At 34.8% G+C, this 17,430-nt stretch overlaps 1 protein-coding gene and 1 long non-coding RNA gene across 2 annotated transcripts; both read left to right on the forward strand.

Annotated features, from left to right (window-relative positions):
* Window positions 1-1,065: 1,065 nt before the first annotated feature.
* Window positions 1,066-3,261, forward strand: LOC126765437 (uncharacterized). Its single transcript, XR_007668392.1, has 3 exons — window positions 1,066-2,033; window positions 2,111-2,246; window positions 2,301-3,261. It is a non-coding gene; the product is annotated as an uncharacterized LOC126765437 (long non-coding RNA).
* Window positions 3,262-10,685: 7,424 nt separating this feature from the next.
* On the forward strand, window positions 10,686-11,504 carry LOC126765546 (uncharacterized). Its single transcript, XM_050483159.1, has 2 exons — window positions 10,686-10,875; window positions 10,950-11,504. The coding sequence occupies exons 1-2, from the start codon at window positions 10,729-10,731 to the stop codon at window positions 11,502-11,504; spliced, it is 702 nt and encodes a 233-aa protein (XP_050339116.1). The 5' UTR covers window positions 10,686-10,728.
* Window positions 11,505-17,430: the final 5,926 nt, after the last annotated feature.

Genomic DNA, 17,430 nt, shown 5'->3' on the forward strand with positions numbered 1-17,430 from the left:
CTTCGAAACGCACTTCGCGTATATGTTATTTATATTTGCTGTTACATCGAAAGTAAGAAGAAACATATCTTACGGCTCTTTTGTTTTCCACTTTAGTTTGTTGACTGTTTATATATAATATAGCTTTGAATCCCTTTTTATGAAGGTCTGATATTACAGCCTCTGGCTCATTTGAATGATGTAAATTTTTGGCGATTACCTTAATTGGTCGAGATTGCTTATTTACATAAGAAAGAGGAAGAAGAATTTTCGTTAACTTTCTATAATCATCAGAGTCCGATGTATTGATTTTATATGTATTATTATTTAGAAGCTTGATAGTAAATCCGTTTTTGCCTCAATATTCGTAATGAGCCAAAAGTTAGTAAAAATTACTATGTGGAAACTATCATATGAAACGTTTATCGATTTCGGAGAATAATTTTAGGCTGAAGTAATACAGGTAAGTAAAAACATGAGTAAGTTGTGTGTTAAATACATATAAACAAATCCACATTTAGTTAAGTCAGAGAATATTATGAACAAAAAACAATCCCAATATGTATCTGCCATTAAGGTTTTCAACCCCACTCAGTTGAATTGAAGATAGAGCAGGTCAGATCAACCCAACTCTTTTTTGGTATGTATTACGAACTTCAACCATTATCAGTGAAAAGTAATGTGCTGAACACATAAAGAGCGACAGACTTCAAGCGACATCACTGAAATATTAAAATACACTTGTGGACACAGTTATTGAGGCAGCTGCGCGGTTATACGACAGCAGGCTCCCAGTTGTCGCTCTCGCTAATTTAAAAATATTTTTAAATTTGCCCACGACAGTATAGAGGTGAGGATGCCATTAATGTGTAAAATGTAAAATTATCCAAAGCTCTAACAAAATGAACTTATTTTACAAAGAGAAGCATAAAATAACTCTGTTATATTTGTTATATGTATATGTAATAACTATTGATAATTTAAAAAAAATAAATTTACCTATTAATTTAATTTTTGCCATAAAAAATTTAACTTTGAACAAAGTATTAAAATTTCATTGAAGTGAAAGGTATTAGTAAGGCTACAACGAAATTGTGGACATACAAAATGGACAGCTGTGTTGTTTTATGTACATGTCGGTCATTGTTATGTCGCTGCCTTCTTACAAATGTTCATGTAGTAGACTTCACAACGTCATTTACAGTTCACTGTCGTGTAGTCATGTCGTGTCACTCTCTATGTGTTCAACATTTAAGGTGTATAATTATTGAAATGGACACTGCTTTTAATTTACACTACGATGACGAAAATGTTATTAAAAAATTGATGTTCTGCGCATAAGAAGCATGCCTTTCTGATCACACAAGTCCGTTCGAACTTCCTAATACCAAGCGAGCGGAAGTTTTATTGAAATAAAATGACTTTTAAGTATTGCTTATTATTGTAGATTCAATTAATTCTTGTTTAAACGAGGAATTATTTTGTTCTTTAATAAATGAAATAAAGGAATATTGGGTCTCATGCATAAAAACGAGTAAAAGCGCTGAGTTGAGTCAAGTGAGCAATTGCTCGTAAGTCGAGTTCGAACAAACAGCAACAGCTCTTGCTCAATTTCGTATGCATAAAAATGAGTTCAAACCAATTACAATTACTTGAGCAAACGGAGATCAAACCTCTAAGTGCAAACATGTCGTCAAGTGGAAGTGAGTTTGAAGTAGAGCTAAAAAATAATAATAAAATGGAAATGGACGATATTTCAAAATTTTTAGTAGAAAAAATAAAAGAAAAAAAATATTTGCTCGAAAAAAGTCAGTTACCAAGTGTAAAAAGTAAACAAGCAATAAAAATATGTGTGAAGGAAATTTGGCAAAAATTTGGAATTGAACTGTTGGAGAAAAACATTATAAAAAAAATAGCAAACATGAAATGTCGAGTTAAAAGTAAAATAGACATAAATAAAACAGGCAATAAGAAGATTATTTTAAAAAACTGGGAAGCAGAATTATCTTCATTGCTTTGTTCTGATTGTAATCCCTCGACAAAAAAACTTCCTGGTAAGTGCACCGTTATCAAATTTATTTGTTTATTCCAATTTTGTTGTTGATTTCGCTCTTCGTTTATTTTTTTACAGTTCTCTTTTTCTTGGAAGCAATGGCGATACATTAAAAGAGACATCAACAACAACAACATCAGAAACAAAAACAACAGTAACATCAGCAGCAAAACAGCAAATAAAGCGCCGTTGCACTGATAGCGACGACCAAACTGTAAATTTTTTTTATTTTAGCTTACATTTTGCTATATGTTGTTTATTTTTGAAGGTTAACAAAAAGTCAACAGCAGTTTTGAGTCGTTATGAGACTGATGAGACAAGGCAGCTAAATTTTCAAAGTCTGCATAGGCTTTTTTTGTTAAAGCAAAACAAAGTTCTTTCCGCAAAATTAGAGATTTTGCAGGAAAAACTTGGGGAAAGAGGGTTGGAGTTCCCTGAATAATTACATTTATTAATAAATAATTAATTATTATTATATTTTTGTGCATTTATTATTTTTATTCGTTAAATAGTGAATTAAATTAATTTTGTTTTTGTATAAAAAAGGGGATTTTATTAATGTTAATTGTTTTTATAAACCCAAAAAAAAATAAAAATATTGTTTTATTTTATTTTTATTACAAACTAATTTGATAATAAATTTGCGATCATCCTCCTTTTGTTTTTTCCAGCTTCTGAAATTCTTGCTGTTTGTTGTTCGATATAATTTCCTGATGTGTGGCAATCATTATTGTTGTAATCGTCATTGATTAGGATGTAATCGTCTCTTAAAAATTTAGCAATGTTATGTAAAATTAAACAACTAGCTATTACGTGAGGCGCCAGCTCTGTCGATACACGAATTTTATATTGAAGTATCGAAAACCTTTGCTTCAATTGTCCAAAACACCGCTCTATAATGACACGTTCCTTTGTAAACACTTTGTTGAAATTTTTTTCTACTTCAGTTGTTGGGTTCCGGAATGGTGTCTTTAGCCATGGACATATCCCATAGCCCTCCTCCCCGAGAAGTAATGCATCGTTTGTTACATTTTGCATTATCCTACATACCTCGCTGTTTCGTAGGACGCGTGAATAAAAAAAATAATTAGCCAACCAGCAGATGCTACTATCATCAAACCTATGTATTTTCATTTTATTATTAATTATATAAAAAATTAATAATTAAGAATATAAACCTGTATAATTTTTTATCCTCACTTACTAAACTTGTTTTACGCTGTTGATAACATTTTGTATTTCTTTGTAGCACAAAATATTCAGCCATGATTCCTTTTTAGTGTACGCGAGTCATCTATAGGCAGCCTCAACAAAATTTGAGCAAGAGCTCACAAAAAAGAGCAAAAGCTTGTTTTTATGCATATGAAAGTGAGCACAAGCTTATCGAACTTATTTCGAATATACATAGTTCGAACTGAGCATGACGAGATCAAACCTGAGCAGTGAGTAAAAGCAAATACATCAAATTTTATTAAGCATACGATAAGCACCTTTTACTCAATCAAAATCGAGTCAGAGCATAAGCTCACGTTTTATGCATGAGACCCATTATCCTAAACTTGCCATTTCCTTGCTGCCGGTAGTTGTCAAGAATTCATTTTAAATGATAAATGCGCTAAAGCAATCTACGATATTCACGGTTGCTACAAAACATGCTTTTAAATATGTAATATGAATACCATATTTTTGTGCTGTGAGTAATACACCAATGGCTGATGATGAGGAGCAAAACGCTTCAAAAGTTTAATATAATTTAAATATGTTCCGAGGAGTAGTAGATTATATCAACTCTTTATGTTTGAACCACTTCGTACGGTGCCTTAATTTTATTTAATGGTTCGAGCTCAACAAAATGATCATCTTTACATGGATTTGTACATAATAACCGTTTAAAATAATTCGACTCACACAGAGTTAATAGTCGTAATACCAAAATAAAATGCGATTTTTTTTGTCTTTTAAAATAAATATTTAATTAAACAACAATATTAAAATAAAAATTGATGTCTTAATGTGTAAAAAATTATTTAAATACAAGTACACATCTTTTTTTATTTATAAATCAATATTATTGAACTTTTAATATGGAATTGTGTTATCCTTATGTACATATGTACCAGGTATTGACTACACCAGCTTTTTTTACCAAGGATATATCGGCTAAAGTTGCACGCAATTTGTTGTTTGAGTCTGTCATATTGTTTGACGGATGTACATACAAAGTTTTATTGCAAGGATCCCCACAGATCCTCAATCGGATTCAAATTTGGATCTTAGGCAGGCCATACCAGCAATAACTTTCCGAGAGTTAAAGAAAGAGAGTCTGCGCTACATGCACCGCATTGTCTTGAGTTTGCTTACAACAAATTTAAGTAGATTTCTGCATTAATTTTATCTGGTACGGAGCATATTTTGAACTTGCCTTTTGATGAAAATACAGCCCATACCATGAGCGATCCACCACCATGAACGCGTTTATGGCAAGTTTCGCTTAGTCGGCTCATAAATTAAATTTTTTTTGTCAGGCCTAGTTAACTTATAATTATAAGTATATTAAACTGTTGCTTCTTGGGTTATCTTCTTGTGTTGTGGGTTCTCTAATGTTGCTACGTGTTATTCATTTTTATATATACTCTTGCAACCATTTGCTATATAGTATTATAGTTTTGTTCACCTAACGTTTGCACGTGTCACCTAAAACTAATCGAAATAGTTATAGGGTTATATATATATAAATGATCAGGGTGACGAGCAAAGTTGAAATTCGGTTGACTGTCTGTCTGTTCGCCCGTCCGTCCTTGCAAGCTGCAACTTGAGTAAAAATTGAGATATCTTAACGAAACTTGGTATGTAGATTTCTTAGTACAAGTTCGAGTTCGTAATAATCGTCATTAACCGAAAACCTATAAATTCTGTAACTAACCATTAAATTAAGATATACAACTTTTTCTGCCACAGAATTACAGTAGCTAAGTGCAACTGTAAAAAATTTTTTTTGGAAAAGTGGGCGTGGCCCCGCCCTCTAATAAGTTTAATGTATATATCTCCTAAGCCACTAAAGCTACAACAACAAAATTCGCTCAGCATACTACAAGAACTCCTAGCTATAGTGTGAAAATGGACGAAATCGGATGAAAACCCCAGTCACTCCCATATAACGGTACTGTTAAAAACTACTAAAAGCGCGATAAATCAAAATCTAAATGAGGCAGAGACGCAAAAATTTGCCGCCGGGATGGTACGACAAGGCTTTAAAGGGACCAGGAAAAATATGAAATCCCATATCTCGGGACCCGACTAATCGATTTTGACAAAATTTGGTATGTGGTATTTTTTTCATATTTCTATAAAACCCTTTGAAAATGTGCGAAATCGGACAATAACCACGCCTATTTCCCATGTGGCACAATTCCACTTGATACCTTTACTTTCCATTACACAAACCAAGAAGCAATTAATGTAACGGGATTAAATTTTGCCCGAATAATGCCTTTTGTGTATGCCACATTATGATCAAAAATTGTTCAAATCCAACCAAAACTGATGACAACATTGTTGATATTTTTTTATTTAAAAGCTGTTCTCGTAACTGGCGAACTCACCTTTACTACCGAAACTCACTTTTATAAAAAAATAACGAAAAGAACGGGTTTTCTTAAATATCGAAGTTCGCAAATTATCAATTTGATTTTATTTTGGTTTATAATAGATATAAAGGACTTCAAAATTAAAGAATACACCAATCGGCGGCGGAATAAACGGATTATGCAGGACGGGGGAAAAAACCGAGATGCTGCGAAAAGCGTATGCGTATGTGCGTTGATTCTTAACTCGTACTGACAAAAAAGCGAAGTGGCCGCGGCTGGAGTTGTCCGTCCCTTTTGTTAAAGTTGTTGTTCGGGTTTGTACTGTGGTGTCATATTTGAGTGTGTTGGTGTGATGTGTAGTGATGTGGAAGGTGAGTGGTGAGTGTGGTGTGTTGTTCGCTCAGGATGATTTTGTCTGCCAATGTGGGGTGTTGAAACGTGGTGTAGCTGTGTTTCATGCTGAGGGTCATTTATACAAAAGCCAATTTAAATTTGTAGCTCTTATCTTCATGCAAGTTATTTTACTCGCTATGTGTTTTCTCCACGTAAGTCTTCTATCTAGGTGAATACCAAGATATGAATGTTACCTCATTCGCTTGGGGTACTAAAATATTGTTCATTCTTACTGCCGGGCATATTTTTGGTCTAAGCGAAAATGCAACATGCTTACATTATTGTTCATTCACATTTATACGCCAGTCAGCTAGCCATTCTTCGACAGAACTCAAGTGCTCCGCTAATATTTTTGATGCTATAATGTGGCATTTGTTACGGCTCACTAAAGCTGTGTCATCCACCAAAGTAGAAGTCAATACATTATTAGCCGTTGGAAGATCTGCTGTATATATTATATATAGAGTTGGACCTAAGCCAATGCCCTGTGGTACTCCAGCATTTATCAGTCGTTCATCAGATATGAAATCTTCCACCTTTACCATAAATTGTCTATTTTTTTAATTAGACTCCAATGTTTTATACAAATCTAAAGTTAGAATGTTTTTAGTCTTATATAAAAGGCCTTGGTGCCACACCTTATCAAACGCTTGAGCCACGTCTAGAAATATAGCTGAACAGTACTCTCTGTGGTCAAATGCTTTTCGTTTTTCACGAAACCCGAATTGGTGCGTTGGTATTATATTATTTTCGTGGAGGAAAGGAGACATCTTTGATAGTAATACTTTTTCAAATATTTTAGAAAGACAGAACAAAGATTTTCTTCCATGAAATTGGATTGTATCCGAGAGTCAAAATTTCATTGAAGAGCAAAGAGAACACTTCTACATCATTATTTGGTAACTCAGCCTTTTTGTGGTAATATTATCATGTCCTAGTGACTTTTTTGGTTATGCGTGTTGAAAATGTATGTGTATATTCATGTTCAATATAATTGAATATACTCGTACATAACTATTTACGATTAGTTAATAATCGCATAAAAGCATCTTAAATAGGACTATACATATGTTCAACAAGTTAATTTTCTCATATCAGCTTTTCACCGTTATTTTGAATGTTTCAAAAGTTGGATAATATATGGTCGAAAATCATCTATTTTGGTGGAAGTTTATGGTGAACATGCCTGAGCTTGCAAGCTAAGAGTGGTGTGCACGATTTAAAAGTTGTGATTTTGACTTAATAGACCGAGAACGTTCTGGGCGGCTTTACTCGATAAATGGATGAAACTTGACCAATCAGCCAAAGCCGAATTTGTATGCAATATTTAAATTACTCAATACTAATAGTTCTAAATTAATTACTTTAAAAAATATTGTTAAATAAGATTACATATGTATGTATAAATTGTGTGAATATCAGAAATTAGTAAATTGATGTATTTTGTATTGTGAATTATACAAAGTATAACAATATAAAATATATATAAACCATATATAAGCTTTTTACCAAAAAGATAATGTGAATATATTACATTACATACATAAATGTTGCAAAAAAATTATGAGAAAGAAAATTCTGTTTGTAATGTAAAGCAAGTGATGACCATTGCACCAGTTTTCTGTGACCTATGAATAACCAAACAAAGAATCTATCGACCGATTTTTATGACCCGTACGTTTTCATAGAAAAAGATAGGAAGTTTTCAAAAAAATAAAAGCTTCCATAGCGCAATAACGAATGACTAGATATCTTCAAAACTCTTCTTTTGAGAGTGGAAACCGTTTTGAAAAACACCATTCTGAAAAAGATGCGTTTGACGTTGAGGTTGGAGTCGCTATGTTCCCCACTCTATTCTCTTTCCACAAGAAACGCTGTAGCGACCGTAAAAATTTGAATTTCGATTTCAAAATTTGAGGGAATGTTTATTACAGTGAATGGTATACTATCCAATAATGCAAAAAATCGGTTTCTCGAAAATTTCACATTAAAACGATCCCTTAAATTTGATTATGACATGTGTCATGGTACGTCCGAAATAGTCAATGGTTGCGAGTTAAAGCTACGTATATTTCTTCATGGAATGTCATGATACCTCATGCGCTTTCTTAAACGAGTGTCTGTCATTTTTGAACTCCTCAATAGCCTCATTGTCTACGAGTTAGCTTAGCTCAAGTATTTCACTGATCCGCTTATCGTTTAGCCAATAGATTTAAAGGCGATACTTTAGTACTCCTAAAAGATGTATTGTTGAGTGTAACTTGAACCTCTATTACAAACTTATACTAGCTGCTCAGCTTATCTGAACAAAGCTTCGCTAACATGGTTATGAATTTCTATAGTATCCACACAACTTGGGCATTGCCTCATGAAACCCTTGTTGCTATAAGAAGAAGAAAAACACTATTATCCATACAATAGGTTTGAAAAGAAAAATGGAAATTTGGTAGGTACACTAGTTATTTATATCGGGTGATTTTTTAAGAGCTTGATAACTTTTTTAAAAAAAAACGCATAAAATTTGCAAAATCTCATCGGTTCTTTATTTGAAACGTTAGATTGGTTCATGACATTTACTTTTTGAAGATAATTTCATTTAAATGTTGACTCATGTGGTTTCAACAAGATGGCGCTACATGCCACACAGCTCGCGATTCTATGGCCATTTTGAGGGAAAACTTCGGAGAACAATTCATCTCAAGAAATGGACCCGTAAGTTGGCCACCAAGATCATGCGATTTAACGCCTTTAGACTATTTTTTGTGGGGCTACGTCAAGTCTAAAGTCTACAGAAATAAGCCAGCAACTATTCCAGCTTTGGAAGACAACATTTCCGAAGAAATTCGGGCTATTCCGGCCGAAATGCTCGAAAAAGTTGCCCAAAATTGGACTTTCCGAATGGACCACCTAAGACGCAGCCGCGGTCAACATTTAAATGAAATTATCTTCAAAAAGTAAATGTCATGAACCAATCTAACGTTTCAAATAAAGAACCGATGAGATTTTGCAAATTTTATGCGTTTTTTTTAAAAAAAAAAGTTATCAAGCTCTTAAAAAATCACCCGATATAAGGCAGCGATAATAGCAAGAACCTCAAATTCGAAGGTATGGTAATATTCTTCAGTTTCTGTAATCTTGCTACTCCTTGTACAGGGTACTTTTAATTTACACTGTCCTTATGGAGAAGCACTGCTCCTTATTCGTATAGTGGTGCATCTGGGAAGGGTAGAACATAATTGCAGCATTCAGGTGGTAAACTGCTATGATCTGCGTACGTATTTTGTGTTTGTAGTTAGTACATAGTTTACATATAAGAATTGCCTTTTTGATTTGTGACTTTAGTCGCGGTATAAAAAATTCTTGTCGGAATATTTTTTGCATCAACCGATGCTCACCATGCAGTGTAAGCTGATGGAGATATGTTAAAAACTATAGTTTGGTTTCTCTTCCGATGTACAGAAAAGATGGTTTTCCAACTTGTGAGCACGCTACGTATATCTGACCGTGTGAAAAACATAGCATTTCCAAATTTATGCCACGACTTTCCTTGTGTCCTGTTGATTGTCATCTCAAATGCAATTTTCACTGGAAACGGAATACGTTTGAACTGAAATGGCAAATCGTTAGAACTCAAAAAAATTCTTATAATCAAGCGTTTCCTTGTATTCGATAGCGCAGATTGCGGAACATAATAACGACAGAGCCAACTTTGAAACGCAAATGATGCGGTGGCATACCAAGCCTATCCAAAGAATTCAGAATTTCCACTGGATAACTCACGGCGTCGTCTTCATTGTCAAAACGATCGATCGATTTGTATGAGCGCAAGTCTCCCGGACTTTGACTTTGAATCTTCCAGTTTAAGTCAACAACATCTTCATTTTTGGTAGCCAACATTGCGCGTGCACTTAAGGAATCGTAGTTACGATAATTTGTCCAATGTCCGAACATTCGTTGAAGAGTTCATCTTTCGTGAATTGATAAAGGGAAGATGGAATTGATATCAAACCACCAGAAGTATCAACCGGATTTGACCCATTCCAATTTTTAGCGAAGACGATGTAAAATGTTTTCGGTAATGTCATTTTTGTTTGTATCCCATAATCAAGGACGTAGCCAGGTAGGTGCAGGGGTGGGCAGCTGCCCCCCCCCCCCCCCCCCCCCCCCCCCCCCCTACAGATTGAAAAATTATTATTTTAATTATTATTCATTATTAGATTTTTTTTTTAAGGGGTTTTAAAATTTTATTCAGTTGGTGGACGATAGCCTCAGCTGGAAGTTACATTTTTATGCATTTATTTATTAAATACGCAACATTCATAATCAGCCCTATCACGCAATCCATCGTAGACTGTTTTTTCGGGAAAATTACGAAACTGCTATCATGCAATTCGAACAGTACCGAAAGTAAGTTCGAAATTCGTAGAGTTGCATTCACTCAATTCACTCGGAACGGAAAATTTTTAAGTTTAGCGGAATTTTTGTACGACAGGTTTGTGCAAACGGAAAAAAAAATTTAAAAAAAGAAAAATGTAAGTTTTAAATTAAAAATAAATATGTTATAGTTTGAATTCAATTAAAAGTTTTAATATTTAATATTATCAATTAAAACTTGTAATTGAATTCAAACTATAACATATTTGTTACCAGTAAAATAATTTTTAATGCAATTTCTGCGGGTCCAAAGTAATTACCATCAAGCAACAATATGCACTAATGGTTGAGCTGTTACAGCAAAAACCTGAAATGGCACAGGGTTTTACCAAGTGCCCTAAGGAAGAAGTGGCAGCTTTTTGGAACAATATGGCGCAAGAACTCAGTAGTGTTGGTCCGCCTATCAAGGATATTTCCAGCTGGAAGAAGGTAATATAATAAAGTTGTAGATTTTAGTGTTGTAACAGGATAATTTAAAGCTTGTTTTTTTTATTTTGTATTAGGTATGGCTTGACTGGAAGGCCTATATAAAAAGGAAATTAGTTGAAAATAAAAAGGAGCAGTCAGCTACTGGTGGCGGCAGAAATAGGCAGCACCATTTCCATGAATTGGAGGAAGCGGTGATCACACTAACGGCATTGCAAACAAGCACAAGTGGTATTGAGAATACAGTGAGCATCGGCTTACCTATTGTAGCCGACGTGGGCTATGAGACAGAGGCTGACGTATCAATGCCATCAGTGACCTGCAGTCCAGCACTGCCTAGACGTACTACTAGGCCACCGGAAACATCTACAGCCGATTTAATTAAAGAGAAATTTAATATTCAAAAAGAATTTCAAGAAAAGATTATTGATAAGTTGGACGATCTCTCTTTACGTATGCGACGAGTAGGCAGAGCATTGGAAATGCAAAATGATTTAAAAAAAGCGGAAGTGGAAGAAATTAGAGGGCACAACATAGCTATGGAGAATTTGATAGCTGCTAAAAATTCCATTAAACAGAAAATGTTAGAGGTAGAGGAGAAAAAATTGCAAGCCATGACAAAAAATAATTAAATTAATTAAATAAATACCTACTTAATTAAAACTATAAATATTTTGTGTTAATATTTATTTAGGATATTATACTCGGGTAAGTGTTGCACATATAGCTTCTCTGATTTGTGAAGCTGCATCATTATAAGTTGATGAAAGAATTTCATTACTTTCTGTGAAAATATTTGGTTCCGAATTATTTTCTAAACTTTCATCATTCACGCGATAGTGAATGCAAACGTTGTGTAACACTGCCGCAACATTAACGATTTGAGATGCCTTCCATGGCTCGTGGTGAAGCTCATGAGCACTCAGAAGACATCTAAATCGATTTTTAAAAACTCCTATTGTTCTTTCAACGATATTTCTCGCTTTTGCATGTATTTAATTATATTTCTCTACTGGGCTTCCTGAGGGAGGGGTACGGAATGGTGTCATTAACCATGGTTCTAAGGCATATCCAGCATCTCCTGTACAAATATACAATTTTGGGAATTTTTGTAATATATATGTTTGTATGTATAATACCCAAAAGCCAACTGTTTCGTTCACCATCGAGGTACTTTTTCTCATGAAAATAACGAGCATTGCTGACATTCCATTTGTGGGAGTCGTGATTGCTGCCAGGAAACTGAGCATTCACATAGCGTATTTTCATTTTATTGTCACATATCTGCAAAACATTGATTAAGATGTTTGAAATGCGAATTTGTCACCAAACTTACAATCATGGCATTGATATTAAAGTATCCTTTGCAGTTATAATAGAGAAACTTATCTTTAGTTGGAGCAACGATTTTAATATGTGTCCCGTCTACACACAAAATTGCGCCTGGAAATCCGTATTTCTGATAAAAATCCTTTTTCGCTTCACTTTTTTCAACGTTACTTAACTCGAGGTTTATCCACTGAGGGCACAAATGGGACTGAAGCAATCCCAATACCTCTTTTAAGATGCAACAAAATGTTGACTGAACCATTGGAATATCAAAGTCTTTACCCACTCTATGCTGATAGCCTCCTTCAGCTAAAAACCGTATAACCGAAGACAATCGATGAAGTAAAGATATAGATGACGATCTTGAAGAACTTGCATTCCTCTCTAGAACATCGAGGACATACGTGAAGGCCGCCTTATTTAACCGATAGTTTTTAATAAACCTGTTATAGAAAAATAATTTTAATAAAATTTAACAATGAATTTTTGTGGACTTTTGAACTGTGCATTGTTTCGTCCACATCGAAAGGGTTGCTCTTGTCCCTCAGTGATTTTCGGTGAATTTTTAGATCTCGCCGACTTCTCTCACGTTCTTCCTCAAGCAACATAAATAAAAACGTTAGCGAATACATATTTTGTTCGTAAAATCAATTTGAATACAAATTATTAATCAAAATTTAAATTTTTTCTTCTACACAGCTGATTTCGAAATGTCAAAATTCAAAGTTAAGTCTGGCAACAAAAGTTTCGAATTCACATGGATTCAATGATAGCAAATTATGCGTATTCGTAGCGGACATTCGTATTCGTAGCTTCGCTACGATGGATTGCGTGATAGGGCTGATTAGCTGGATGATCTGAGCGCCATCTGACGCATTATTGTCACAACTCATTTTGACATTGTCTGCCGTTAATACAAAGCACAATGATAACTATCGATAGTTTTGTCATCTTTAGATCACAAACAACACAAGTGGTTTTCAAACAAGTGCAAAAATTAAGTTTACATGTTTACAAGTGCAAAATTTATGGATATAAGAAATTTTCTTCAGAAAGGTAAGCATTTATAAATGGGTTATAAACTTTTGATTGTCTGCTATTGCTATTACTTTCGAGATATCTCTTCTGTTATGAGGAAACATGTTCGTGACAGCAGCAGTGGAAGTGAAGAAGCTATTGTAAGCGCTTCTTCATCACAATCGGCTGTGCCTGTTGCTGAGGCGCAAGCAAATCTAGCTTCTTCTGTGGAAATAGATGTCACTGAGGAATGCCACGTAAATTATGTGGGCCGCTATGTTGGGCGAGCTTCGCAGCTGTCTGTCGAAAAAAAGGAGATTCTACTTCGTCCGTGGGTTCCAAATTCTGCCTATGATTTTAAAACTGATGCAAAAGCTTTGCAAAGAAAATTCAACCATGGGTGGTTGGATATATATGCGCCGTGGTTGGTGTATTCCAAGCGGTTGAAAGGTGCACTGTGTAAGTACTGTGTGCTGTTTCCGCCTGTTCCTGGATCGGTGCAAGGCGTATTGGGTTCATTCATGATCCGACCATTCACAAATTTAAAAAAAAAATGCACGAGCTCTCCAAAAAGCATTCTCAAACAGGTCTCCACATTGCTGCAGCAGCTGCAGCGAAGGTTTTTATTGAAAATGTGCCCGTCGACGTACAATTGAAAACACACCATATAAAAACTATGGAAGATAATAGAAATATTATAAAATCTATTATTTCATGTGTGTTATTTTGCGGCACACACGACATGCCTCTCAGGGGCAGGAATTCCGACGAGGGCGTTCTTCTAGACTTAATAAACTTGCGAATCGCTTCAGGCGACTCAAAGTTAAAAGAACATTTACAGACAGGTCACCGAAACGCAGTTTATACTTCACCACAAATTCAAAATGACATCATACACATTTTCGGAGAAATTATTAAAGAACTTATTGTGAATGATATAAAAACAACAAATCCTTACACCGTCTTAGCAGATGAAACTGCTGATATATCCGGCAAAGAGCAGCATTCAATTGGTTTGCGCTTTTTCGACGAACAAAAGGAAATAATAAGAGAAGAATTTGTGTTTTTTTTATTTTGTTTATACATTGCAACTAGTTCAAATAAAAGAAAGGACTAACAAGCAACTTGAATAGGACTTAAAAATATAATTACAAAATCACAAAACTACTATGAGAGTATTGGCTAATTTGAAAGATCGCTGGGTTTGAGGCGTTTGAGTCGTCTTGGTGGTCCATCACTAGAAGTTAACATAACTACTTCTTCGTTACAATGCTGTAGCAATCTTGCACTATGTGCTATTGCAATTTTTAGTATTTCTGCGTTAACCGAGTTTACGCCTAGATCACGCTCTATATCAGCACATCTACAATACCAAGGCGCTTTGACAATTAGTCTTAGTACTTTGTTTTGAAATTGTTGGATGACTTTCTTATTGTTTGCGTTAGTACATCCCCAGAGTTGTGCACCATAGCTCCATATCGGTCGGAGTATTTGCTTATAGATAAGTAACTTATTTTCGATGGATAACACTGATTTGTTACCGATTAACCAATTGTAATTTTTGAGTCGCATGTCCAGCTCCTTACGTTTGTTTTTTACGTGAACTTTCCACCGTAGCTTAGTGTCAAGCGTCATTCCTAAGTATTTGGCGGAATTAAAGTGCGGTATTCGTACACCGTCTATGAAAATTGGTAAGTGCTGTATCTTGTTGTATGTGAAAACAATGTGTACAGACTTAGCTTCATTCAGTTTTATCTGCCATTTATTTGCCCATTGTACGACTTTATTTACAGCTTTTTGGAGATTAGTAGTGGACTCGTGTTCACTTCTACCAACAGCAAGCAACGCGGTATCATCTGCAAATGTGGCTGTTGTATAATTGCAGTCTATTGGCAGGTCGTGCGTGAATAGTATATAAAGAAGAGGGCCCAACACACTACCTTGTGGAACTCCTGCTTTTATTTCCCTAAGAATAGAATATTTGTCTCCTTGTTTAACGCGAAAGTAGCGATCTGATAAGTACGATTTTATGATGTCATAATGCTGTTTCGGTAAAATCTGTTTCAGTTTCGAAAGCAGTCCTTTGTGACAAACTTTATCGAACGCTTTTGCAACATCCAAAAACACTGCAGAACAGAACTTTTTTTCCTCAAAGGTTTTTTCAATAATATGCGTAATCCTATGGATTTGATCAATCGTAGAATGGTTGGCTCGAAACCCAAACTGATGCGCTGGAATTATGGTCTTTCGTTCAATGATTTTATTGATACGTTTTATGAGAATTTTCTCAAAAAGCTTCGATATTATCGGTAGAAGTGATATGGGTCTGTAAGAAGATACATCATATCCTGGTTTCCCTGGCTTTGGAATCATGATAATTTCAGCAATTTTCCAATAAGTTGGCACGTATTTAAGATGAAAAGCCGCGTTAATAATGTTGGTAATTTTTACTATGCTTATTTGAGGAAGCTGTTTTAGGACCTCGGCAGTAATCAGGTCATAACCGGGGGATTTTTTGTTTTTCAGATTTTTGATTTCCTCACTTAGCTCACTGCTTGTGCAACTTGAGATTTCTTCGCTTTCTTGACTAGAAGCAGTAGGATAATCTACGTGTGTTTCATATGGGGAGAATATTTTGGCTAAATAATCCGAAAATACTTCTGCTTTTTTTAAATCGTCTCTGGCCCAGCTATCAGCACTTATTTTAAGAGGACATACTTGAGTTTCTGGTGTTTGTAGTCTTTTACAGCTTTTCCAAAGAGAGTAGTCAGAATTTTTTCCATTGCTTAGGGACCGAAGATATTTTGCGAAACTATCATTTTTAAACTTCTTAATTTTCCGATTAAGATCTTTAGAGACTTTATTTAAAATAGATTTATCAACTGGACAACGAGTTTGATGCCACTTACGTCGTAGCTTTCTCTTTAATTTAATTATTTCTCTTATATCATTAGGATATTGAGAGTTTACAGCAATTTTCTTTAATTCCGGTGTACTTTTCCAAGCTGCGTGTTGTATACTTGTTGTAAAGTGTAAAATTTCAGATTCTAACTGGCCAGTATTTAACATAGAGTCATATTTACTTTCGTAACATTCCATGATCGTTCTAAAGTATTCCCAATCTGTTCGTTTATTATACAAGGCCGCTGCTTTTTCTTTAAAGATGATGGTTTCGCTATAGCTTAAATAGATTGGAGAATGATCCGAATTAAGGTCATAACCCTGATTGACCGACAAATAGTTCCGGGATATTTTGCCGACAATGAAAAAATCTATCAGGTCTGGAATCTTTTGATTATCTGTTGGCCAATATGATGGTAAGTTCGTCGAGAAAGCGTAACTTCCGGTTGACTGCAGTGCTTTATAGAGTTCTCTCCCCTTTGTAGTCGTAAGCCTTGAACCCCAGTGCGTGTTCTTTGCGTTGAAATCTCCACCCATTATGAATCTATACCTGTGTCTGTTTATTAAGTGTTGGTACTCTTCAAATTGGATTAGATGCCTTGGGGGACTGTACACAGAGGTAAGTGAGAGTGGACTCTTAACTCCGTAAATAGTCACTGTTGTAGCTTGAAACTTATCAGTTGAAAGTTTTTCTTCCTCAAAATGTTTGATCGTATTTTTGATTAGTATTGCGCTTCCGCCACGGGCGCAATTGCTAGGATGAATTGTATGGTAAGTTTCATAATTTTTAATTTTAAAATAGGTTTGTGACGTAAAATGTGTCTCCGATATCATACATACGTCAACATTTTCCGAGTTTAGTACAATTTCGATTTCATTTTTATGTTTGATTAACCCATTTGAGTTCCATAGAAGAATTTTTAATGATTTAGTCATCTTTGGTATTAAAAAGATATTTTTCAAGCTTGCATAAGCGATTTTGTAAGGAAGTGTTGAATTCGTCTTGTTTATTGAGTTTCTGTAAGATCTGTGATAAAATGCTGTTGGATGATACATTATCATTATTATTTGCTTGTAGAACATGAGCAAAAGTGAATTTTTTGGTTGTTTCAGCTGTAACTTTAGGATCTTCTTGTTGTTGATGTTCATTTTTTTTTGTTCTAAAGTCTACAGAACCTTCAACTTTTTGGGTTAGACCATCCCCTTTTTTGTGGCCAATTGTGCTAGCTCGTATTTTCTGTAATTCTTTAGCAACAAGGCACCCTCGATAGTTGGCTGGATGTGCTTCGCCACAGTTACAGCATTTAGGCC

Source organism: Bactrocera neohumeralis, unplaced genomic scaffold (assembly GCF_024586455.1).
Source record: "Bactrocera neohumeralis isolate Rockhampton unplaced genomic scaffold, APGP_CSIRO_Bneo_wtdbg2-racon-allhic-juicebox.fasta_v2 cluster10, whole genome shotgun sequence".
NCBI lineage: Eukaryota > Metazoa > Arthropoda > Insecta > Diptera > Tephritidae > Bactrocera > Bactrocera neohumeralis.

Bases quoted from the DNA above. Each gene is read 5' to 3' on its own strand.
- LOC126765546 (XM_050483159.1), top strand. From the start codon at position 10,729: ATGGTTGAGCTGTTACAGCAAAAACCTGAAATGGCACAGGGTTTTACC. The intron at 10,876-10,949 runs GTAATATAATAA...ATTTTGTATTAG, and splicing joins ATATTTCCAGCTGGAAGAAG to GTATGGCTTGACTGGAAGGC.